Source organism: Symphalangus syndactylus, chromosome 3 (assembly GCF_028878055.3).
Source record: "Symphalangus syndactylus isolate Jambi chromosome 3, NHGRI_mSymSyn1-v2.1_pri, whole genome shotgun sequence".
Lineage (NCBI taxonomy): Eukaryota > Metazoa > Chordata > Mammalia > Primates > Hylobatidae > Symphalangus > Symphalangus syndactylus.
The window spans coordinates 107018550-107043710 of record NC_072425.2 but is presented as its reverse complement, the minus strand read 5'-3'; the positions used below and the strand labels follow the sequence as shown (position 1 = coordinate 107043710).

The window sequence follows — 25161 nt, the reverse complement described above, 5'->3', positions numbered from 1 at the left end:
GGAATTCCCCTCCAAGTTGAAAAGTTGAACCTGCCTCCCAAACTTTCTCCTGTAGTCCAGACGGGGACGCCCTGAGGGAGCGTTTGTGTCAGTAATGGGAAATCAGCAAGCTAGACGGAGATGACCGGCTGGTGATTGTGCTGTAAAGAAGCCTGAATCCACCTCTTGAAGGCATGAAGTCCAGGTATTTGAAGGGCTGGTGGAGAGAAAGTGCGGAATTCTTGGGTCAGAGCGGAGCGGGATTCGTTGCAATGGACCTTCAGATTAGATTAGAAATGTAAATAAGTGTGTATTTATATTTATACACACGTATTTCAATCGAATTCTAATTTACATTTAATGTAGGCTTATAATATATCGTAGGTGGACAATTTGATAAGTTTTGACAACTGTATAACCACCAATAAAGAATTAGAACATTTCGGCTGGGCGTGGTGGCCCGCGCCTGTAATCCCAACATTTTGGGAGGCCAAGGCGGGTGGATCACCTGAAATCAGGAGTTCCAGACCAGCCTGGCCAACATGGCGACATCCCGTCTCTATTAAAAACACAAAAAATTAGCCGGGCGTGGTGGCGGGCGCCTGTAGTCCCAGCCGCTTGGGAGGCTGAGGCAGGAGAATGGCTTGAACCCAGGAGGCGGAGGCTGCAGTGAGCCCAGATGGCGCCACTGCACTCCAGTCTGGGCGGCAGAGTGGAACTCCGTCTCAAAACGAAGAAAAAGAAGAAGAAAAAAAAGAATTAGAACATTTCCATCACTCCAGAAAGCTTCTGCAGACTTTTCCCCAAATCAATCCTTCCATCCTTAGACCAGGGGCAAACACTCTTCTCATTTCTATTACCATAGATTAGATTTGCCTGTTCTTGAATTTCATATAAACGGAATTATAAAGTATTCACTGTGTAGTATTTCTTTCTCACACTTCCTGTTTTTGAGATACACCCAGGTCATTGCATCAATAGTCTGTTTCTTTTAATTCCTGCGTAGTCCAAGGTATGAATTTACCAAAACGTATGAATATCCCACAATGTATAAATATGTTGCCGTGTGTATCAATAGTCTGTTCCTTTAAATCATTGAGTAATATTCTAATATATCACAAATGTCTTATTACTGGAATTTGTGTTGTTTCTAGTTTGTTTGAGGGCTCTTATGAAAAAAGCTGCTTTGTGTGGACCTGCAATTTTTATTACTCTTGGGTAAAATACTTAGAAATATTAGACACTGCCAAACGATTTTTTCAAGATGATTGTACCATTTTACACCCCAACCAAGCATGTATGAAGCTATGTTTTCGTATGTAGCTATGTTTTTGGAGATGAACCATGGCAGCACAGAGAGATAACCTTGGGGAGTTCTGAAGATTTGACCAGATCAGTGTCTTCCCACACATTTCCTAATGTCGGTACATCCTTTAAAGTTCCCTGTTCCTTTGACATATTAGCTTGTGATCTACTTTTTTTTTAATACAAACAATTACCTACAGTGAAATTTTACATAAAATATGAAAGATATTTTTGAAGACATTTTAATATACTTGTCTTCCCTTCCCGTTTTTCCCGTTTTCTCTTGTTGTATTCAACATCCTCAAGTAAATAATTATTCTTGACTTCTGAGGATACTGGGGGTAGTTTACGGAAGTTCTCTTTCAAGTTTTCAAGAAGCCCTGAAAAGTATAGGACACACTTGCTCAAAGTGCGTTAATAATCTGAGGTATTTTGCACATTATATCCTTGTGCCAGTTTTCAGTCATTCTGATGTCGTGTTACAAGGTCACAGTCCTAGAAAAACCAGCCTGATCTGGAAATGCTGTCAGCTTTGATTAGCAGGTATCTATGATTAAGAATGATAGTTGAAACTATAAGGATAAATGTTTAATTATCACCTCTCCAGTAGGGAAAAAAAAATGGGATGGGGATGGTTTGTATAGTTAACTGATTTCTGTGGTGTAAATGCACTCACTAAGGTCAATTTCAAGCTGCCACTGCAGAATCACTGAATGCCGAGGTGGGAAAAGATCTCCAAGAGCCAGAGCTCCCCATGGCCAAAATCCGTGTGAGCTGGCTGTAGTGCACCAACCACTGAGACAGAGAGCCAGTTTTGGAATGACACATTCAGAGTAAAGTCAGATTAGACCCTCCCAGTTCCTTCAAAATATTATTAGGGGACGGAATTTTACCACTCATTTACCGAGAATCATATTCAGGAGAAAAGTTGACTCAACTTCAAACTTACCTATATCTACCCTCTGAATAAAATTAAATATACCTTTAAATTAGACTAAAATAAAATTCAAGGACTGATACTCAGTTTTCATGGAGCACTGACTACTGTCATTTCTCTTTGTTCTCAGGTGCTGGACACTTTTTGATTATCTTTTGCTCATACAAAAAAAAAAAAAAAATGAACCACTGGACACAATGGCTCCTGCTAGTAATCCCAACACTTTGGGAGGCTGAGACAGGAGGATCACTTGAGGCCAGGAGTCAGAGATAAACCTGGGCAACATAGTGTGATTCTATCTCTACAAAAAAAATTTTTTTAACTTAGCTGGGCATGGTTGTGTACACCTGTAGTCCCAGCTATATGGGAGGTTGAGATGGAAGGATTGGTTAAGCCCAGGAGTTTGAATTTGCAGTGAACTACGGTCGTGCCATGGCACTCCAGCCTGGATGACAGAGTGAGACGCTGAATCTGACTAAAAAGAAAAAAAAAAAAGATTAGCCCTTTTGAATCAAGATAGACATTTTGGGAAATTGCATGGTGCCATGGAAAAATAGAGTTGGAATTCAGAGGATACCTGCATTTTATTCCTTGCTACATTGGACGAGTTACTTAAAACTGTCTGAGCCTCAGTTTCCTTTTCTAATAGACATAATAACTCTACCTCACAGATGTGTTATGAGGATTAAATGGAAAATGGCTATGCATTCAAAGATATTGTTTTAGCCCGTCACACAATGGCACAAACTTCATCCAGATCATCCCATATCCTACTTCCCATTGAGAGCCTTGGCACACAATTTTGAGATGGAGCATCAAACTCCCATCAGGAAACAGAGCAACATGAAATGGCCTTATAGAATTAAAGCCAATGGCCTTGCTCCTGTCAGCTCTTCTCTTAACTAAGCTCACAGACCACCTCTCTGCCCGTGAAGTTGTCACACTTCCTGGTAGTCTCTTCTAGGGAAATGAGCTTCAAGGGGATTTCAGAGCAGAATCCTCAGCCCACTCAGAGCTGCTGTATAAGGCATGTAGTGGAAATGAGAGGGGGGCAAAAACAGGCCACTCACCCTTCTGTGGTGTGGTCTGTAGATGCAGGTTGGAATCAGTCCCAAGAGATGCTCTAGAAATGCTGGTTTCCTTCTTTTCTATGCCAAACAGGGTGCATCCTTAAAACCTTTATGACCATGGATGGAGAAAGGGGAATTAAAGAAGTGGAACTGGCAGAAGTTTGAGATTACTAACCCAGGTTATTACAAAAAAAAGTATTCCTCTTAATTGCGTAAATAATTGAGTGTTTTTATATCCATGAAAAAGACATCTTCCGATATAAGGGTAATCTAAATTTCCTGGAGACTACATTGACGTTACTGAATTTACATTTAGAATATTTTGGAAGGAGCAATGTGACCACCACAATCAGCCTCCAAAGGGATGTCATAGCACTTCTATCTCCTTAATCCAGTGTCTAGGCCAACATGCTGCCTCAAGGCTGAGGAAAGTAATTCCTTTGTCCAAAGTCAACAGGAAGTGCAAGGCTAGAGATAACTAGGAAAAACAGTCATCCAGATTGATTTATCATTGCTACACCAATTGACAATTAAATTGTCTGTGGCTAAAGACAAAGGCTCAAAAGAGTCTGGAGTTCTGTAAAAATAAGGCATGGAGTTGTTACAATTTGAAGGCTGAATGGAGCTATAAGTATGTTCACTTTACACAAGTGTGAACTGAGACCTAGAAAGATTACGCATCTGGTCGTGCTTACCTGCCACGGTTGTTGGCAAACCTGAGACTAGAATCCACAATTCTGGACTCTTAGTCCTATATTCTTTCTATCACACCTAGACCTAAGTTCTTTCTACGATACCAAGACCTTAAAGTAGAATATGAAATATCAGAATTTAAAAATGCAAAAGCTACAGTGAGTCCAGGAGCGCCTCTGCGTGTGTCAGATTGCTGCCTCTGATCTTTCTCACCACCACACCCCTGGACCCCACAACAAATGAAGTTGATTTTGAACTGTTTAGCCCCTCCCATGCCTTGAGTATGATACTGTATCCTCTGAGAGCCCTGCCATCTCGGTAGGCGAACCAAGAATTTAAGAAAGGGACTGTGGCAGATGGTCTTCCCCTCTCTCAGACACCTTAGAGAGAGGTAGCATGTCTGGCTTATGAGTGAATGATGAGAATTAATTGAGCCCAGTGATTTGGGGATACATATTATGTAACATAGGTATTTAAGGAGTTACACTGATAACTCCTTAATAAACAAAGACAGTTTTTGCTGCCTCTTAGTTTAAGCCCTGCCAAAATAAAACTTGAAATGAGTCCAGCTGGCACTAATGAGGAGTTTACACATCTGCTGAGAAAGGCAGTTAATCTCTTCTGAGCAATAAATGGTCATGAGGGTTTTGCTAAAGTTTAAGCAACTCCTTCACCAACTAGGTATTTTTCTAACCAGCTGGGCCATGTAAGAAACATTTACTCTAATGCACCCTCTGGCAGGCAGAGTGCATTTGAGAGTGTTATATAATAAGATGAAGCCACATGAAAGGATGGGGTATCCTCTGTGCCTAATTTTATGAATTCCCTTCTCCCTAGAAAGAAAGAGATAATGAGGGTATATAACATGCCTCTTACTGTGTTCATTCCTTCATTAATCTACTTTAGAGGGAGCTGATTAAATGTTTGAAGTGTGACAAACTTTATGCTAGACATTTGGGATACAAATATGAGGGACCTCATAACATAATAGGGTAGATGAATGAACACTGTATAACCCGATTACATTACAATGTTCTTAGTACAACATCAAAAATATGTACTAGGTTGTATAGGATTATAGAGGAGGAAGTAAATAAAAGGTAAGCAAAGCTCAATTCCAAATAAAATCCACTCTATGCAAACATACCTGACACTATATCTTCTAGGCCTATGCAATACAGAGACTCATTCCTTCATCTATTTGTTTGGTTGGCTGTTTTAGGTGCTGTGGTTCTAACAAAGTATTGACTTCTGCCAGAGGAGCAGAATCTCAGACACCACGTTTCTCTACTTCCTGGATGTACATTCCCTCAAGTGTCATTATGTCTACTCGCGATGCAGACCATCTTTTCTCTCACTCAGGTTGCTACATCTTTAACTGTGTATGGCATCCAGAAGATTACGGCAAATTTTAGATGATTTTTATCCAAGACCTCCCAACTCAGTGCAGCCTCACCACCTAGCCAAAATTCTAGCCTAGGTTACTAAGCCTCTGGCACATCAAGAATGGAGAAAGAAAGAGAAACGTTCCCCTAATCCCTGTATATCATGTGGAAATCTCCTTGGCGATCACAATACTAGTGGACATAACAGTGAAAGTTTGCATTGTGCCTTGAATTTATTAGCTCATTAAATCCCGCACAATAACGACTTGAGGGAGATGCGTTACTCTCCCTACTCTGCAATGAGAAAGATGAAACTTTTGATAGATATATAACTTTCCCAAAGCTATTCAGTTAGTACAGGCAGTCTAAATCCTGATCCCCTGGTCTCATTGACTGTATACACATTCTTTTTTTCAACATTAACAGAGGCCAAAGTCAAGGTTATTATATATATTTTCATGACCGTGGTTCAGTACCTGGACAGCGCTATATCAGTTTTCTTTTCTATGCAAACATAAAGTTCATAATTCATTCATAGGGCAAACAGATAGCTACAATTTAAATACATTGCCATAATGCTCTAAGAAGAACATCTGCCAAAATTGATAATCAGATTAGAGGATTGAGAAATTTAATCACTAAAGTCCTCATTTTCATGGTTATATTTAGCAGAAAGTAATGGACCTTGACCTTTCAAATGTAAAGACACATTTTCTTTCAAATATATTGTCTTTTTATAACGTGGCCAAAATCTCGTGTTAGTTATGCATTAATTACTGCAGTGCCATATGCTCTCCAAATGCTCTTTTTTTCTGGCTTATGTTGAAAAGCTTTTGTATCTTAAATCACACATGAGGGACAATCTGCTACTTGGGGCAGGAAGAGGCAATAGCTGAAGTTGGAAAGGAACACACATCTCCTAGGACTCTCACTATGTTTTTTCTCGTATTGACTATTAGCTGAGGAAAAACTGAGTGGAGCTGAAAAGTTTACATTAGAAGAGAGTTGAATATGTTAACCTCGACTACATATTCTGAACCAGCCAGGGAAGGGTGAGTTGTTTCTGTTGGCCAACTGAATCTCAGGTATCTTTGGTCTTCCTTTCTCTTACAATGGAAGTAATGTTCAGGACCTATCTGAGACCAATCCCTTGTCTACTGCTCTTCATCCTTTCTTCTTTTGTTTTCTCAATGGCTTTACTCCTTCCTCTTTTCAACAGCATCAGCTCTGCCCCGTCTTACTCTTTGGCAAAGACACCCAGATTTTAATAATTTCCATCTGGAATGCTTTATCTCTGACTTTTCAACCTAAAGTTAAAATTTATATTTGACTCTATATCCTTCTCCTATTAGTGTTCCCACTTCACTGCTCCCTTTTCTAGCCAAATTTATCAAAAATTTTACCTCTACTCTCTTCCTCCACTTCCTCATCTCCTGTTTTTCCCAGGTCACTCCAATTAAACTTCCTTTTGGAAAGAGGAAGAACAGGAAGTGCTATTGTCAAGAGCAACCTTGACACGTGCTACTAGACCTCTCAACATATGACACCCAAAGCAACTGTCCTTTAAAATCACCCAACATCACATTTTCCATTAACATCTTATCTAAATTCTTTTCAGTATTTGACAAATACTTCCTCGTTCTTTAAATGTTTTCTCTCAGTTTTCACAACACCACATTCTTTTGTTTGTTTCCTACTTTGTTGACTGCTCCTTCTCAATCAATCTGTACTTTTCTGGCTAACCATTAAAGGCTAGGTGACTCAAGGCTCAACCCTGAGAATTCTTTTCTAACCATATTATTTTCTTATGTCATTTCAAATGCATATACATATAAACCTTGCACACGCATATATACATGCATATACATATGCATGTATTTGTGTGTGGTCTTGATCTCTTCTCAAAATTTCTGACATTCATATCTACTTAGTATCTCCACTTGAATGTGTAATAGAAACTCAAACATTTTATGTCCTAAACTGAAGTCTTTTTTATATATCCCCAGTCTTCCTCCTTTCTGTAAATGACCCTTCTACTTAGATTCTCAAGGCAAAATCTCTGAAGTCATTCTTGAGAGCTACCACTACTTAATTACGCAATTCATCAACAGTCCTTTCAATTCTACCTCCAAATCACTTTTTTTTTTTTTTTAATATGGAGTTTCACTCTCGTTTTCCAGGCTGGAGTGCAATGGTGCAATCTCAGCTCACTGCAACATCTGCCTCCTTGGTTCAAGTGATTCTCCTGCCTCAACCTCCCAAGCAGTGGGGATTACAGGTGCCTACCACCATGCCCAGCTAATTTTTGTATTTTTAGTAGAGATGGGGTTTCGCCATGTTGGCCAGGCTGGTCTCAAACTCCTGACCTCAGGTGATCTACCCACCTCAGCCTCCCAAAGGGCTGGGATGACAGCCAAATCACATTTTTAATCTGCTCATATCTCTTTATAGCCACAACAGCCAATGTAGTTCAAGTCTGCAATTTCTAAGGAACCATTACCTAAGCTCCTTGTTTTCACTTTTGTTTCCCATTTAACCCCACACAGAACTTGGAGTACTTTTAGTATATCAAACAAGTAAAAAAATACATGTTTTACTTGTCTGATCCTCTCACTGTTACATAAGCTCTGTGAGAGCATAGAGCTTACCTGTCTTATTTACCACTATATCACAGAGCCAAGAATGAGACCTGGAAAGTAGGCTCTCATGAACATCTGTGAAATAAACAAATGACTTTCTATTACCACTATCCTTCTTCTTTACAAATGTCTTGAAAACTCAAACGGCACAGTGGAAACAGAGAAACAGAGTTATTCTGGGAAAGAAAGTGAGTTGTCATAGAATATATTTGGTTGTCTATAAGTCACGTGCACCTTGAATATAAGCTAACATGTTGAGAGAGAATGGTATCCATGTAATAAAATAACAACTGATACAAAAGCAACTGGCTTTCAAAAAATGAACTATGATAAAATTTATGATCAACCTGACCAGTTGGAAAAAAATAAATAAAACTACCTTTTATTTGACCATAAAAATTCAACTGAAAAAAAAATGATATATGCTGAGGAGTTATAAACACAGCAAGAAATAAGAAAGCTGAATTTGCTGCTTTAACCTCAAGCAATCAAATTAGTGCCTAGCTTATGGTAATTACATAGTAAATATTTGATGAATAAATGAATATGAGCTGCTATCACATTATTGGCGCTGGTAGAAAAACAGAGGGAAGAAAGAGTAGATTCATAGAGATAAAGGCATTGCATGTTAAGTATTTATCAGAGTGTCTATTACATGATGAATGTTCCAAAATAGCTAATATCATCTCATTTAGTCCTCAGGACAGCAAACTCACTGTGCTTTGTAAATTTCAACTCGTCTCCCTCATTTTCAAGTGCTCCAAAGTTTAGTCCTTTTTTCTCTTCTCTTTCCTATTTACCTTTGGTGTTCTCCGCTGTTCTCACGGTTCTCCCCCAACTCTGGCCTCTCCCCTAAACTCCAGACACCTATTCAATGAATGGCTAACAAGTATCTGAGACTCACTATTCCCTTTTTATAGTCTTTGATCTCAGGAAACAGCAAATCCCTTCTTTTGGTTGATCAGGCAAAAAAAAAAAAAAATAGCGTCATCTTGATTTTTCTCTTTTCTCTCTTTTTTTTTTTCATTCTACATCTGATCTGTCAGCACATCCTGATGTCTCTGCTTTTAAAATGTATTTAGCATCTCAGCACTTGTCCCCACCTCCGCTCGCACCACACTGGTTTGAGCCACCCTCATATTTCAGCTTGGCTGCAATTGCCCCTTCTCTGCTTCCACCCTTGCCCCCATGAGCTAGCCTCCAAACAACTGCCAGAGTGACCCGGTTAAATTATATGATAGATAATGCTACTCTGTTACTCAGAATCCTCCAATCTTCCCTAAGTCACTCAGAGTAAAGCAAGAGTCTTCACAGTGGCCTACAAGACCTATATGGTCACTGGTTTCATATACTTTTCCCTTGAATTCACTGGGCTCCTTATATTCATACTTGTCTGCTGTTGCTTGTACTTGCTGTTCCTCAGAATGATTTTCTCTTTGATACCTACAAAGCCCACCCTCATAGCCCTCAGATCTTCACTCAAGTAGCATTGTCAGCAGAAAGGGCTCCTTTGGCCGTCCTCTCTGTAACTGAAACATTGCTAACACTGTTCTTATTCCTTTCCTGCTTTATTTTTCTCCTTAGCACTTGTCTCAATCAAAATTCGGTATATTTTACTTTTGTACCTTTGTGAGTGCCTGTCTCCTTTACTATAATGTAAGTTCCTTGAAGGGAAAGGTTTTCATCTGTTTTTTTCCCTCTACTCTACCTCAAGCACCTAGAATCCTATCTGGCACACAATAGGTATTCAATAAAAATTCTTAGCTGTTATCTTTTTATAATGCCAAGTAAAATGTCAGGATAAAAAAGAATATAGAATAAGTAAGTTTACATCTATATGATTACAAGCTTATTGTGCATAATACAGTGGATTTGTTTCTGGAAAATTGTCAGAATTACATGTGTGTCAATATAGTTTCATGTCAAACTACATTTTTATAAATCAAATAATTCAAGTGTGCTGGCAACATTGCTATTTCAAAGAATCTGTAATTAATCTTCTATAAAACAAATAAGTTTTTAAAATAATTTGAATGATTTCTCCCTTATCTAGCCCTTTATAAATTAAATATTTTATTTATCAGGTATTTCTACTTCAAAATACACTTATGGATAATGTGTAAAAACAAAACAAAAAAAACAGGTGGCCTTTTTACCTCAGCTCATTTTAATTCTAGAATAAATTAGCAAGAAATGTAATGGAAGCTCTGAAAGACATCTTGAGATACTTAACCTACTCTATAGAGTTCTATCTTCCCAAAGTGTTTAACAAACACTAAAACATGGTCCATTTAAGGAAGCTTCCTACCCCTCTACTTATGACCTCCATGATGTGCTTGCATTGCTAAGCATATCTACCTTTCTTTTTTACACTTTGTCAATGTAACAATGTTTTCTGAGAATGCTCAATGTATTGAGATGTAAGCATTAAAAATGATTTATGTTTTTACAGAAATTGCATCAGCAACTATGCTATGTTGAATTGCCATTTCCTAATGAGTAGCTACTCTTTAACAATCATTTAAACTGATATCATCATTGTGGGCCATATTTGGCTAATAAAAACTCATTCTAGTATTTAAGACCAAGAAAAATCAAGACAATGTACATTTCCTCTACCACTTCTGGGGCTCTATGACCATGAATTTCGTCTAATCCAGAGTCTCGTTTGTACAAGAAACATTTGTAATGGCCTGTTTAAAACCAATCAGTATAGCAAGGCTAAGGCAGGAGGATCACTTCAGCTCAGGAGTAAGTTTATGGATCTATGGATGGGATACAACTCAGAAATACTTCCCCCACTCCCGCCCTCTTCTTGCCTGATCAGCCTGGGCAACATGGTGAGATCCCATCTCTATTAAAAAAAAATTAAGTTAGCTGGACGTGGTGGCATATGCCTGTAGTCCCAGCTACTCAGGAGGTGAGGTGGGAGGATCACTAGGGCCTGGGAGGTCAAGACTGCCGTGAGCAGTGATTGCACCACTGCACTCCAGCCTGGGTGACAGAGTGAGAGCCTGTCTCAAAAAAAACTCACCAAACCCGTCAGTATGGTACCTGTATTAGTCAGGGTTCTCTAGAGGGACAGAACTAATAATTAAACTAAATAATTAACTAAATAATTAAACTAATTGTTTAAGATTATATATATATCATATATATATATAAAATGTTGAGTTTATTAAGGAGTATTAACTGACACAATCACAAAGTCCCACAATAGGCTCTCTGCAAGCTGAGGAGCAAAGAAGCCAGTCTGAATCCCAAAGCTAAAGAACTTGAAGTCAGGTATTCAAGGGCAGGAAGCATCCAGCACAGGAGAAAGATGTAGGCTGGGAAGCTAAGCCAGTCTAGCCTTTTCACCTTCTTCTGCCTGCTTTTTAATCTGCCTGCACTGGCAGCTGATTAGATTGTGCCTGCCCAGATTAAAGGTGGGTCTGCCTTTTTCAGCCCACTGACTCAAATGTTAATCTCCTTTCACAACACCCTCACAGACACGCCCAGGATCAATACTTTGCATCCTTCAATCCAATCAAGTTGACATTCAGTATTAGCCATCACAGTACCTAAATTATATTTATAAAATACAAAAAATCATCAAATTATATAGACTAAATACAATATGAAAATATTCACCATGACTATACATAATGAAATAGATTTTTTTGTGTATAGAATCACCATGGACATAGCAGCTGAGAATAGATACACATATATCAAGCCCATGCCTACATAGAGTGATATGATTTTCTGAAAGAGAAACAAAATGTTATTGGTGCATGGTCTTCCTTTTATTTATATGCATTATTGTAAAAAGTGTATATAATAACCAAGAAAAATATTTTGTTTCTATGTAAAATGAAGTGAGTTTGAAGATTCAAAGAACTATAAATATGGCTTTTGCCTATGTGGAAGCCTGGCATATCTGACAGTCATGCTGAATGTGTCACATTTCATCTTATGCTGCAGGATCCCGGAAAATGCAAGATATCTGACATTCCTTATCCATACCCACAAAAATTATGGAATACTCTTATAAACAAGCTGACGTATTTTCATGAGGGCCCCTAGGGGGCAGTATTGCCCCCATTGAGAACCTGGGATCTATGGATGGGATACAACTCAGAAATACTTCCCCCACTCCTGCTCTCTCCTTGCCTTTTATTGGACCTTAGATACTCTGATTGTAGTGCAGGATGGAGGAAGAAGTGAAAGGGCAAACATCTCCTTAACTGGGGTATGCTTTCCCCCAGGCTGGCTGTAATAGCAATCTTAGCTTGTCTATAAATCTTCAGTCTTCCTCTTAAATTTTGACTAAATTTGGGGTGGGGATGGTTGGCAATAGGGTCAATAATCTGATCTAGTCTCTTAGGACTTTTTGTGGAGAAGTGGACCAACCTGAAAGCTGAGAATATGAGGGGCAGCTTTAGTGCTATTTGTCATCAACTCTGGACTTTCTATGTAATTCTGGGGTATGAAGAAAGAAATCCACTCCTTTACACTAGTTTGAGAGAGACATGCTGGAATGAAAAACACCTCAGTTCAGACGTGCTGGAATGAAAAACAAACACCTGTGTTGTAACCTCAGCTCCACTGCCTCTCATTGTTTAATTTAGGGCATTCAAACTCCCTGGAATGTCTTTGCCTCATCTGCAAAATGGAATAGGGAGTAAAGTAGATGATATTAAATTTGAATTATTTGAACCATTGCCTTCAATATAACACTAAACATTTGGAATCTCCATGCAGACAATATTCACTGCTCTTCTTTGTGTCCTTGAAATAAGTGAAAATTTTGGTCCTCTTTTTTTTTTCATGTAAGACCTGTGCCATCAAATTTGGTAAGAATTCTAGAATCTTCTAATAACATATTTGCTCTAAATAAAGTGTTTTAAATGTTTAACATTATTTAGCATGGTGAATCACAGCATTTTAGAGTTAAGAAATCATTTATTGATAAAATGAAGTTAGAAAAATTGGATGTTTTTCTATATTTAGGTAAATGCATATGTCATAGTTTAGGTGACTTTGTCAATACTTCCTGATCTCTTCTATATACCAAACAATATACAGAACAATAGAAAGTAATGAGCACATAAAAGTTATGTGAGGTATGACCTCCCTTGTAAAGGCTCTAAAAATCCACTGTGTCTTAGGTTGGGTTTGCTAGAAGCATAGCCTAAGACAGGAATTCTTGGGTAAGAAATTTTTCCAGGGCAAGCTCTCAGGAGAAACCGCTAAAGGAGTAAGGCTAGGGCAAGAGGAGAAGTTAGTCAAAAGTGGTTTCAGAAGTCTAGCATCATTCTAAACCCATGGAAAGCTCTGGAAGTTTATCAATTACAACAAAGCCTATCCTAGGCTGATAGGACCCCACATTAGCCAGCCTTTTGCTTCAGGTCAACCTCAGGGGTCAGATGGGAGCATAATCTCCCAGGCATCATCAGGAAAAGTGTTGCCCATCAGACAAGAGCCAACCTGTGCAAAAGGTTTGCCCTTGACAATCAACACCTGCAGCTGCTGCGGACTAGATATCTTAGCCTGGAAAAAAAGGAGAGCTGGGCAGTAGCATCTGGCATGCATGATATTAAAGGAGCCAAATTATGTATGCATGATCTCCTTTAAGTGTATCGGTAATATCACCTATCTTCTTTAGAGTACCTATAAGATAACATATATTATATGGCAAGGGCCATATAAGAAAATACAGTTTGAAATTCTGGAAGCACAACAGAGTGAATAACACCAGCTAACACGTGCAAGTGCTTGCTGTGTACTACACGCCATTACAAAGTCCTTACCTACGTTATCCCCATTTAATACTCTCAACAAATCTACAAGGTAGGTAATATTATTGCCCCTATTTCCCTGTAAACTAAGGCACAGGCAGGTCAAGTAATTTGGTCAGTGTCACATGGCTAGCAAGTACCAGTAAACGATTATTTTGTTGGTAAGTATATGAAAGGGCTTCCTGGAATAGAGAAAATGAAATTCTAAACCCAACCCAAGATCTACTAAATTAGAATCTCTAAGGTTGGACTCATAACTTTAACGAGTTTCCTAAAGTGATTCCTGCACACACTGGAGTGTGAAGAGCCATTACCTAAAGGAACTAAAAGTTTTCCAAAATGAAGAAAAATTGTGCAAAGAACAATGTCAAAAGGTAAAAATGATCATCAAAAATACTTAATGAAGTTTTGTATTTAGTCTAAAAGAGTGGGAAGTCGAAGATGAGAATAAAATTTAGGTTCCCAAATACAAAAAAGGCTTATACAGGAAGAAATAACCTTTGTATAGTCATAGTGTTTCTTAAAGAACAGAATAGCAAAAATAAAAACATAGGACACATTGGGATCAAGTACCCACAGTGTGTTATTTTCTACCTTTATGTTCGCCTATGTAGACATTTGTCCCTTAAAATTATCTTAAACTCGAGACCATCCTGGCCAACATGGTGAAACTCCATCTCCACCAAAAATACAAAAATTAGCTAGGCATGGTGGCACGCACCAGTAGTCCCAGCTACTCGGGAGGCTGAGGCAGAAGAATTGCTAGAACCCAGGAGGCGGAGGTTGCAGTGAGCCGAGATCGCGCCACTTCACTCCAGCCTGGAAACAGAGCGAAACACCAACTCAAAAAAAAAAAAAAAAAAAAAAAAAAGAAAAAATCTTAAACTGCTACTTAGTTAAAGAACAAAGTATTTTAAGACTGGGAAGGGAAAGAATGTTTCTTCAAAGGTTTTGGAAATGAAAACACCATTTAAATTCAAGGAAATAAGTTAATTGCTGATATATTATTAGCAGAGTATTTTCATGTAGATGTTGAATGTTATGTTGTTCTCTTAAATAGTATGTGATCTGAATACACTTACTTTTATAATAATACTTCATTACGAAAATTGGACTAGGGCGAAGGAGGAGACATTATAGGTACGATGCCACTTGGCTACACTGAAATCTTTCCCAGGCAATTTCATAGGATTATCACCAGCTATTGAGCCTTCTTCCCCATTACTCACTGGTCTAATTGGGGAGAAGAGGAATCGCGAAGAGGGCAGAAGGAAGAGTCTGTTCCATTAGGATGTTTATTGGTAGATCAGACTTGCTATGTCCCCTTTAGCCTGCTAAATTTGCTCATCGTTGTTACCAGATTCATTGTGACAGTTACAGGCAAATTTCAGGTGTTGTTGGAAAAACACTTACAAGTAATACACTAGTTTATTTCTGATTAATAAGACTGTTTACTATATTTCCATTCTACGGGTACACATTTAAACAATCCATTATTTATAATGAAATTATAGTGATACTTTTTATATGGTTCCCTTTTAATACCAGGTTAAATACTCTAGAGATTTAGGGAATTAATGGACCGTCCTCCAAATGACCTCAAACTAAGTTAAATGACATAAAACATATGGTGGAGGGTTTTGGAATTGAAAGTAAGGATTGGAAACCCCAGATTTTACACTATACAAAAGACCAGGGGCAAGGAGCCGCTTTAAGTATTTTAGATTATATACTGACTAAACTCACCCCTCCCAACAAACCTGCTGAATAGGTGTTTGGGGTCAAATGCTTGACTTAATCATATTAGTGAAGATTAGGAAGAAGCTTTAAAATCCCAAGGCTAGTGTGCATTGCTAGAATTGTTAAGAGAGAGAGCTCATATGAAATTGGTTATTGTGGGATATTTAAAATAAAACAAAGATCAGTTTACTTTGTAAGTTAAGAGCTGAGGGAATTGTTGGCTAAGACTGACTTGAAATAACTCCAGCAATTCATGCATAGCTGCTAACCTTCTAAGTCTTCAGCAGGCAAAAAGATGCCAGTAATCAATATTGAGGACCTGACAGAAAAGGACAAATTGAAGATGGAAGTTGACCAGCTCAAGAAAGAAGTAACACTGGAAAGAATGCTAGTAAGTTGCTGCTTTCTTTAGAATTTTATTTTAAGCTAGAGATACTGTGGGAGTATCAGGTTAGAAAACATTGGCTGAAAAGGCTCAGCGTAGTTACAAATAAATTGTTCATCTAAAAATTTATCAAAGATTAAGAAAATTGATAATCAATCACAACTATCTCTTGATTTAGATTCTAAATCAAGGAGGTTGGCAAACCATTTTCCTTTGGCCAAGCCCAATCCTTAGCCTGTTTTTCTACGACCACAAAGATAAGAATGCTTTTACATTTTTAAAAAGAAGAAAAAGAAGAAAGAAAGAAAGAAAGAGAGAGAGAAAGAAAGAAAAAAAGAAGTAAAGAAAGAAAGAAAGGAGAAAGAAAGAAAAGAAAAAGAGAAAAAGAAAGTAGGAGAATATGAGACAAAAACCGTATTTTAGATAAGCAATAAAATAAATACAAGCATTCAATAATATAGGCATTTTGTTTTTACTTTTCTAAACTTCTTTTTATAATGCAATAATTTGATATTGATATTTTGATACAATGTTTTGATATTGCTGCAATACTTTAATCTATGTTGTCATCCCCTCTTGCACTGTCATGGTCAATAATGAATGAGTACATTCTACTCTTCTTTGGCAAATAAAGATGAGTTCAAACATAAGAACTCACTGGTTGCTCCTAAAAACATCTGACAAGTCTTGGAAAGGGTTACCAACAGTTCACTGCCATTAGAAGGAGAAGAAATGGCAAAGGAATAAACCACCGAACAAACAGTGATGAAAGCTTGGAGAATGGAGATATGTATTTCAGATCACTTCATTTTAGGAAAGTTATTAATAGTAGAACAAAACCTCCACAAGTGGTAACAGCAATCTTATATTTTTAAAACATCTCATTTTATCAGGACAAAGTAAAAAGGGATCTTGTGTTATCTTCATACTTTGTTCAAAATGCCTGCTCCCAGTCAAAACTGGGATTTTGGGCTTCGTCTATGTTTGTAATAATCTCAAACTCCCCTGTTGCCCTTTCCATACAGGCAAAACGTTTTGCTGTAAAGATAAAATTAAATCATTACTAAGGCTTAGAACATACACGAGACAAGTTAAAGTCCTTATTTTTACAATTCAGGGTAAATAAAATGAACTTTTGGGATAAAGGAAAAGTTTTCTCTTCTTAAGTTGAAATATCCAAAAGCTGTTCTATTATTTATGTACTCGGGATTATTGTTTTGTAGGCAAGGTGATTGTCTTCGCGTTTATTATTCACTTGTGGTAAGTTGACCTTGGACTTTTTATTTTGGGTAAACATCACATACATCATCCTTAATTAGGCTTTGGGGTTCCTTTTCCCCATTATTCAATGTCTCTCTGCTCTTCGAAGTCAAACCAATTTAATATCAGACTGCAAAAACTCCATATACATACACACACAAACATGCATGTAGAAACACATACATATACATGTATTCTCTTAGTCTCCTCAGAGTTCTGTACCAGAATACAATAGACTGGTGACTTATAACCAAGAGAAATGTATTTCTCACAGCTCTGGAAGCTGGGGCATCCAAGATCAAGACATCAACAGATTCAGTGTCTGGCGAGGGCCTGCTCCCTCCTTCATGAACGCCTGTCTTTTCATTTTGTCATCACCTGGTGATAGGGGTGAGGAAGCTCTCTGGGGTCTCTTTTATAAGGACAGTAATCCTATTTATGAGAGCTCTGTCTTCATGACCTAATTACCTACCAAAAACCCCACCTTGGGCGTTAGGAGTTCAACAAATGAATTTATACAATATGTAGAAATATGTATGTAATATATAGAAATATTATTTCTCTATATAATATATAATAATATATGTTATATTATATATAAAATGGAACTTTCAGGTCCTGCGCCCCTAGCTCTGATGTATAATCAGTACAGTATGGTTAAGTGGATATACTCAGTATGGGTAAATGGTTAAGTGGATAATCAGTACAGTCTGGTTAATTGGATATACTCTGGAACCGTATTCCCAGCTCAGATTCTTGCTCCACAACAAATTTCTGCCTGTGTAACCCTCATCAATGCAATCTAACTCACCTGTGCCTCTGTTTCTTCAAAGCAGAGATAGTAATAGCATCTAATTCAGAGGATACTTGGGAGGAATAAACAAGATAATATAGGCAGATCTCTGAGAACAATGCCTGGTAATAGCAAGTGCTTTATGTCATATTATTACTATCTTAAAATTATTATTGATTCTATGAACCAGACTGATTCATATCATAGTGATTTTTTTTTGAGTACAAGTCTTTGCATCCAGTTTCTGAAGGTGATAGATTTGCAATGACTATAAGCCAATGTAATAGGCAATGACTAAAGACAATCTTTGTAGTAATAGCTAAAAATAGTACCATTTGATTGTGCATCTTCTTATGCTGGCACCTCTTAGACATTTAAGACAACCAATGCAGCTATTCATATTTTATACATGAAGTAAATGAACCCTAGATGAATTACCTTAACTAAGACTAAATAGCTAGTAAATGGGAAGAGCCTTGCAATCCTACACTAAACTACATATATTTATATTAAGCCTCACTGAAATAATTTTTAAACCTATACACATATATAATTTTAGGTAATTTGTTGCTGCTTTCATTCTCATATCCTCAGATCCCAGCCAGGCACCTTCAAAACCATCCCCTTATGGACTACTGAATTAAGGACAGCAATTTACACCTCTGTTCCTGTCATCTGGGTGAAACCAAAAGTAGTGACTTTTAGGGGGAGAGTGTGGGACCACTGAGGAAGAGGGAAAAAAGTGAATCTAAATTAATGCATATTTCATAAGTTATGTGAATCTGCAAGTATCATCCTTTGAAGGAAGAAACTAACCTGACAAATGCTTCCTGGCCCCAGGTGAAAATAATTTGTTCTAATATGTAATTAATGAGTCTGCATAGTTATAAAATAATCTTAAGTCTTATATCAAATGTTCCTTGGAATTTACATAAAAGTGGCCTAAAGATTTCATTTGAAAAAAAAAAAACAGTAAATTGGTTAAATGACTTATGGAATGGCCACTTAATAGACGGACAAAAATAAAGTAGCTCGGTGTTACTGTCATGAAAGATACACCAATTGAAAACAAACCAGTTGAAGCTAAAAGAGTTTGAATAATTTGATTTCATGTGTATGTGTATATATATGTATATTTATATATGTATAGAACATCACCTTTCTCTACAAGGAATGTTAAGTGGTACCTTAACAGGCTATAGCTGAAGCCATTAAAATATTAAGGCCAGATTTTTTACTAAATCATTAATCAATAATGGTGCAGATAAGTGAAGAGCAAACTCAAAAACAACACAAATAATTCAGTCCAGCAAATTATTCACTGAGCACTAAAGAACACAGCCTCTGTTCTAGATGGCTGGGATACATTGAACAAATCAGCCAAAGGTCCCTGACCCCTTGAAGCTCACCTAGTGCACCACCATGCTCAATCATTGTAGATGAGTGTAAAGAAAAATTACATGTGTATACTTCTGAGAAGTTAGGGATGGTGATAAGCCAGGAATTTAATAATTATTCATTCTCTTCCACCTTTACGAGTCACATTTTTGGGATGAGGAAAAAGATTTAATCAATATGAACTCTGGTGACTCCCTTGACTTCCGTTGCCAGCTGTGCTCTGATCCCTGGGTCTTGTCTCCTTTGATGTTGGAGGCAGTGTCTGCTGGGAATCTTTAGCTGGAGCGTGGCCAGCTGTTTTTCCTTTTTCTGGAGATATATCCAGAAGGAGTGGGAAGGGTGCAACTTTCTTCTTTCCTACAAAGTACGTATGCATTGATGGAAAGCAGAGAGAATCAAACTGAAATTATACAACCTGAAAATTTATTGTAATGAATACATTCTTGGCATCTGGAGTATTCTGTTTTAAACCAAATGAGTCATCCCTTTTTCCTTCCCCTTAAGGTTTCCAAATGTTGTGAAGAAGTAAGAGATTACGTTGAAGAACGATCTGGCGAGGATCCACTGGTAAAGGGCATCCCAGAGGACAAAAATCCCTTCAAGGAGCTCAAAGGAGGCTGTGTGATTTCATAATACAAAAAAAAAAAAGAAAAAAAATTAAACAAATTCTTGGAAATATCTCAAATGTTAATAACAATATGGATTTTTCTCATACATACTATTACTACTAAGCATGTATGTGAATTTTTAAATTTATAGATGTAAACTTTTAATAAAATTTGGGATGTGGTAACCCATCATTCTGTTTTTCTTAACACAGCTGGCACAGGGTTTAACACATAATTGTCAAAAAATATTGCTTAAAGTTCTTTAAAAAGAACTATGTTTTATAAATGATTCTATATTATTCTGAGTTGTCAGCATATATTTACTGTTTTATGTTTTTTCACTTCCCTTTCAACACTTACAATTTTCTACCCAGAAATTGTATGGTTAAATTTCTATTTTCTTTCCCAAACTTTCTCTTGCTTAAGGAATTAGGAAGCTTATTTTTCTGATATGCAGTTCACCTATCTTGTGACTTTTCCTCAGAATGCCAACTGGGTTGAGGGTTCAGTCTGTGGTCACGGAGCACAGTGAATTTAACCAGCACCAGAATCACCATTATAAGCATGCACTTAGGAGCCAGACAGTTCTGGCTCTGCCACTTTACTGCACAACTCACTTTGGATAAGCTACTTAATTCTTTCTAAATTTGTTTCTCCTAGCATAGGATGAAGACAATAATGGTTATGTCTTCTGTTTTGTGTGGGGGTTAAATAATACACTAATGCAGCTATAACACTCAGCATATTACCTGGCCCATGGTAAGATACAATAAGTGTTAACTAGTATTGTTACTGAGAAAGGATCTAGACAAAATTTCTAAAATCCTTTAAGAAACATGCTATTTTACCCTATCCTCGTAAGACTCTCAACACCACAGTCTTTTCCTTAACAAGGTGAGCACACATGAGAGAGAAATCTCCATCACCTACATCAGGTCCTGGCATCCTACTGAGTTTGCGTGAGTCACATTTCATTACCATTGTGTTAATGACTAAGAGAAAACTTGCCTCTGCTTCTGAAACAAATGACAAGTTGTAATTAACCAAATCAGAAATCACTTTTGTTGTCAGTGTTTTTCTTGTGGCTGTCTCACATTTACAGTGCTATTTTGTATACTTCAGTGATCAGAATACTCAGAAATACTAATTGACTGTCATCCATTAAAAAAACACATTAAACTTATCTATTATTTGGTCTGGAAGGGAGTCTGAAAGTTGTACCAAAGTTTGGCTCCTAGCACAATGCCCTCCCACTCTGATCATCATAAATGCTCAACAAATACTTGTTGACTCTTGTCTAAACCCTTCATTTTGAAATGGAGAAAATAAAGTTTTAGAGAAGTCACCTGACAAATTTCTTCAGTCAAGACTCTGGGCTTCTGGCTGAACGGTCAGCAACATACCCAACATACCCCACCACATGTCTTCATCAAATAGGCTCTGAGTATTAAGGGATTCCGGGATTAGTTACTGAATCTCTTATCTATTTTTCCTCAAGAAAAGCTTTTTATCCTCCTATTTAAGTTTATAAAACCCTCTCCATACAGCCCTCCCAAACTCCACCAAGCACTTCCTGTGTCTCTGTCGCACTCTATTTTCCCCCGTAGCACCATCACCATCTGGCATACTACAATTTATTTGTTTATTTAATTGTGGTTTGCCTCTAGAAGTTTTCCACCTGCAAGTTAGTATTTATTTAGTGTTCAGTACATCCCCTTTTCTCTGATTAAAATAAATACAAAGTAAGTATTTGCTATGACATTCAGTTTACCATTGGAGACAGATTTCGAAGCCCAGCAATGTGAAGTTAAAACCCTGACTCTTCCACCTTGTCGTTGAGAACTTTGGACAAATGACCAAATGACTTCAACTATTTGAACATGTTTGTTTGTTCGTTTTTTGTATAAAACTAGTGATTAGGATAGATTATCTGAATACTTGTAATCCCTTAGATCACAAATGGGTATGTAAAAAGAAGCCTAATCAATGTCCTGTATTATTATACTTCCGTGGACATTTTCCCACCATCTGGAATTTGGTCATACTGACCCTCCACCTGAAATCTCCCTCCACTCCACCCCATTTCAGCCTTTTGAAATCCTGCTCTTCTTATGAGACTATCTCTCCCAATCTACCTCAAGAGGATTTTGTGTATCTCTTAATTCATTTAACATTACTGTACTTTCTCTTATTATAATTTCTATGGTTGTCTTAATTTCAGTGCTGTATTGGAAATTTCCCAAGCCAGAAGAACTGTTCATCTTTGAAACTGTCATATCAACTAACAAATTGTCTGGACAATGTAATTGACTTTTAAAGCAGGCAAGAACAGTGCTTATAAAATGTTTATATTGGATAATTCAGAATTCTTATTGACTTAATTAATGATTAAATCACCAGTAGGGGACAATTCCTGTTGCTGAAAACACAGATTGTCAGCAGGTTTTGAGTAAGAGAGAAATCACAGGAAGGAAGTATAGAGAAAGATGGTCCAGGAAGAAGGAAATGAAATCATGACTGTCCCACAGGCTACAGAGCTATAACTGTCAGTGACTTTGGTTTGTTCAGAATTTGTTATTTCAGGACCGGGATAACTAGGTTAAAGAGAATGAAGTAAGACTACAAGGCAACAAAAACCACCTGCACACAACCTTAACATGTGACTCTTTAACAAAATTTTCTGGTGTCATTAATGAGAATGAGTTATTATAGATACTACAATATATCATTTGAGCTACTTGGACTTTAAAGGTATTTTGCACACATAGGCGAGTGTAAGCTTTAGTAAGAAAAAAAAAGAAAAGAAAACACCTCACTGTTGTTTTAATTTGTACTGGTTTTATTTTAGCCAAATTTTAAAACCAAGCTAATATCAATCTTCCTAAATTCCTAAAATATGAGTTAACATGAGGAAAATAGTAAGCTGAGTAATGAGAATGATCAATTATGTATGATGGGAGTTAAAGTCTGATAGAAAAAAATGATGAGGGAAATCTGTTTTTTTATTTTTTATTTTATTTTATTTTATTTTATTTCATTGAGAAAGAGTCTCACTCTCTCGTGCAGGCTGGAGTGCAGTGGTACGATCTCGACTCACTTGCAACCTCTGCCTCCCTGGTTCAAGTAATTCAGTCCCACCACACCCAGCTAACTCTTTTTGTATTTTTAGTAGAGAAGGGGTTTTGCCATGTTGGCCAGGTTGGTCTCAAACTCCTAACCTCAAGTGATCCTCCCGCCACGGCCTCCCAAAGTACTGGTATTGCAGGCCTGAGCCACCACTCCTGGCCTGAAAAATCATTTTGATATCATGAATTATAAGTAGTTGCTAAGATACTCAGAGCATCAGTCACAGATCACATTTTGACTTGGCATTCTCTTCATCTAGAAAAGGAATTTTAAGGTCCAGTGCAGTGGCTCACACCTGTAATCCCAGCACTTTGGGAGGCCTAGATTGGAGGATCACCTGAAGTCAGCAGTTTGAGACCAGCCTGGCCAAAATGGTGAACCCTGTCTCTACCAAAACAAAAACAAAATTAAATATACAAAATTAGGTGGGCATGGTGGCATGTGCCTCTAATTCCAGCTACTCAGGAGGCTGAGGCAGGAGAATAACTTGAACCCAGAAGGTGGAGGGTGGAGGCTGCAATGAGTAGAGATCACGCCATGTGTATACTTCTAAGAATTCAGGGATGATGATAAGACTGGAATTTAATAATTACTCATTCTCTTCCACCTTTACAAGTCACATTTTTGGAATGAGGAAAAAGATTTAATCAGTATGAAATCTGATGACATCCTTGACTTCTGTTGCCAGTTGTGTTCTGATTCCTGGGTCTTGTCTCCTTTGATGTTGGAGGCAGTGCCTACTGGAAATCTTTAGCTGGAGCGTGGCCAGCTGTTTTTCCTTTCTCTGGAGATGTATCCAGAAAGAGTGGGAAGGGTGCAACTTTCTTCTTTCCTACAAAGTACATATGCATTGGTGGAAAGCAGAGAGAATCAAACTGAAATTATACAACCTGAAAATTTATTGTAATAAATAAATTATTGGCATCTGGAGTATTCTGTTTTAAACCAAATGAGTCATCCCTTTTTCCTTCCCCTTAAGGTATCCAAATGTTGTGAAGAAGAGATTACGTTGAAGAACGATCTGGCGAGGATCCACTGGTAAAGGGCATCCCAGAGGACAAAAGTCTCTTCAAGAAGCTCAAAGGAGGCTGTGTGATTTCAAAATACCAAAAAAAAAAAAAAAAAAAAAAAAAAAAAAGAATTAAACAAATTCTTGGAAATATCTGAAACGTTAATAACAATATGGATTTTTTTCACACATAATACTACTACTAAGCATGTACATGAATTTTTAAATTTATAGATACAAACTTTTAATAAAAATTGGGATGTGGTAACCCATCATTCTGTTTTTCTTAACACAGCTGGCACAGGGTTTAACACATAATTGCCAATAAATATTGCTTAATGTTTTTTAAAAAGAACTATGTTTTATAAATGATTCTATATTATTCTGAGTTGTCAGTATATATTTACTGTTTTATGTTTTTTCACTTCCCTTTCAACACTTACAATTTTCTACCCAGAAATTGTATGGTTAAATTTCTATTTTCTTTCCCAAACTTTCTCTTGCTTAAGGAATTAGGAAGCTTATTTTTCTGATATGCAGTTCACCTATCTTGTGACTTTTCCTCAGAATGCCAACTGGGTTGAGGCTCCAGTCTGTGGTCACGGAGCACAGTGAATTTAAGCAGCACCAGAATCACCGTTATAAGCATGCACTTAGGAGCCAGACAGTTCTGGCTCTGCCATTTTACTGTCTAACTCACTTTGGATAAGCTACTTAATTATTTCTAAATTTGTTTCTCCTAGCATAGGATGAAGACAATAATGGTTATATCATCCGTTTTGTATGGGGGTTAAGTAATACACTAATGCAACTATAGCACTCAGCATATTACCTGGCCCATGGTAAGATATAATAAGTGTTAACTAGTATTATTACTGAGAAAGGATCTAGACAAAATTTCTAAAATCCTTTAAGAAACATGCTATTTTACCCTATCCTCATAAGACTCTCAACACCACAGTCTTTTCTTTAACAAGGTGAGCACACATGAGAGAGAAATCTCCATCACCTACATCAGGTCCTTCTGGCATCCTACTGAGTTTACATGAGT

The 25161-nt window shown here is 37.4% G+C and overlaps 1 protein-coding gene across 3 annotated transcripts; it reads left to right on the top strand.

The window, feature by feature from the left end:
- The first annotated feature begins 97 nt into the window (after positions 1-97).
- On the top strand, positions 98-20390 carry GNGT1 (G protein subunit gamma transducin 1). Of its 3 annotated transcripts, none has more exons than XM_063634816.1 (3): positions 98-184; positions 15816-15922; positions 19872-20136. In XM_063634816.1, the coding sequence occupies exons 2-3, from the start codon at positions 15827-15829 to the stop codon at positions 19998-20000; spliced, it is 225 nt and encodes a 74-aa protein (XP_063490886.1). In that variant the 5' UTR covers positions 98-184; positions 15816-15826; the 3' UTR covers positions 20001-20136. The 3 variants fall into 3 exon arrangements, with proteins under 3 accessions (XP_063490886.1, XP_055125959.1, XP_055125958.1); XM_055269984.2 differs by lacking the exon at positions 98-184 and adding an exon at positions 15647-15724 and having other exon boundaries at positions 15819-15922; positions 19872-20390; XM_055269983.2 differs by lacking the exon at positions 98-184 and adding an exon at positions 15647-15724 and having other exon boundaries at positions 19872-20390.
- Positions 20391-25161: the final 4771 nt, after the last annotated feature.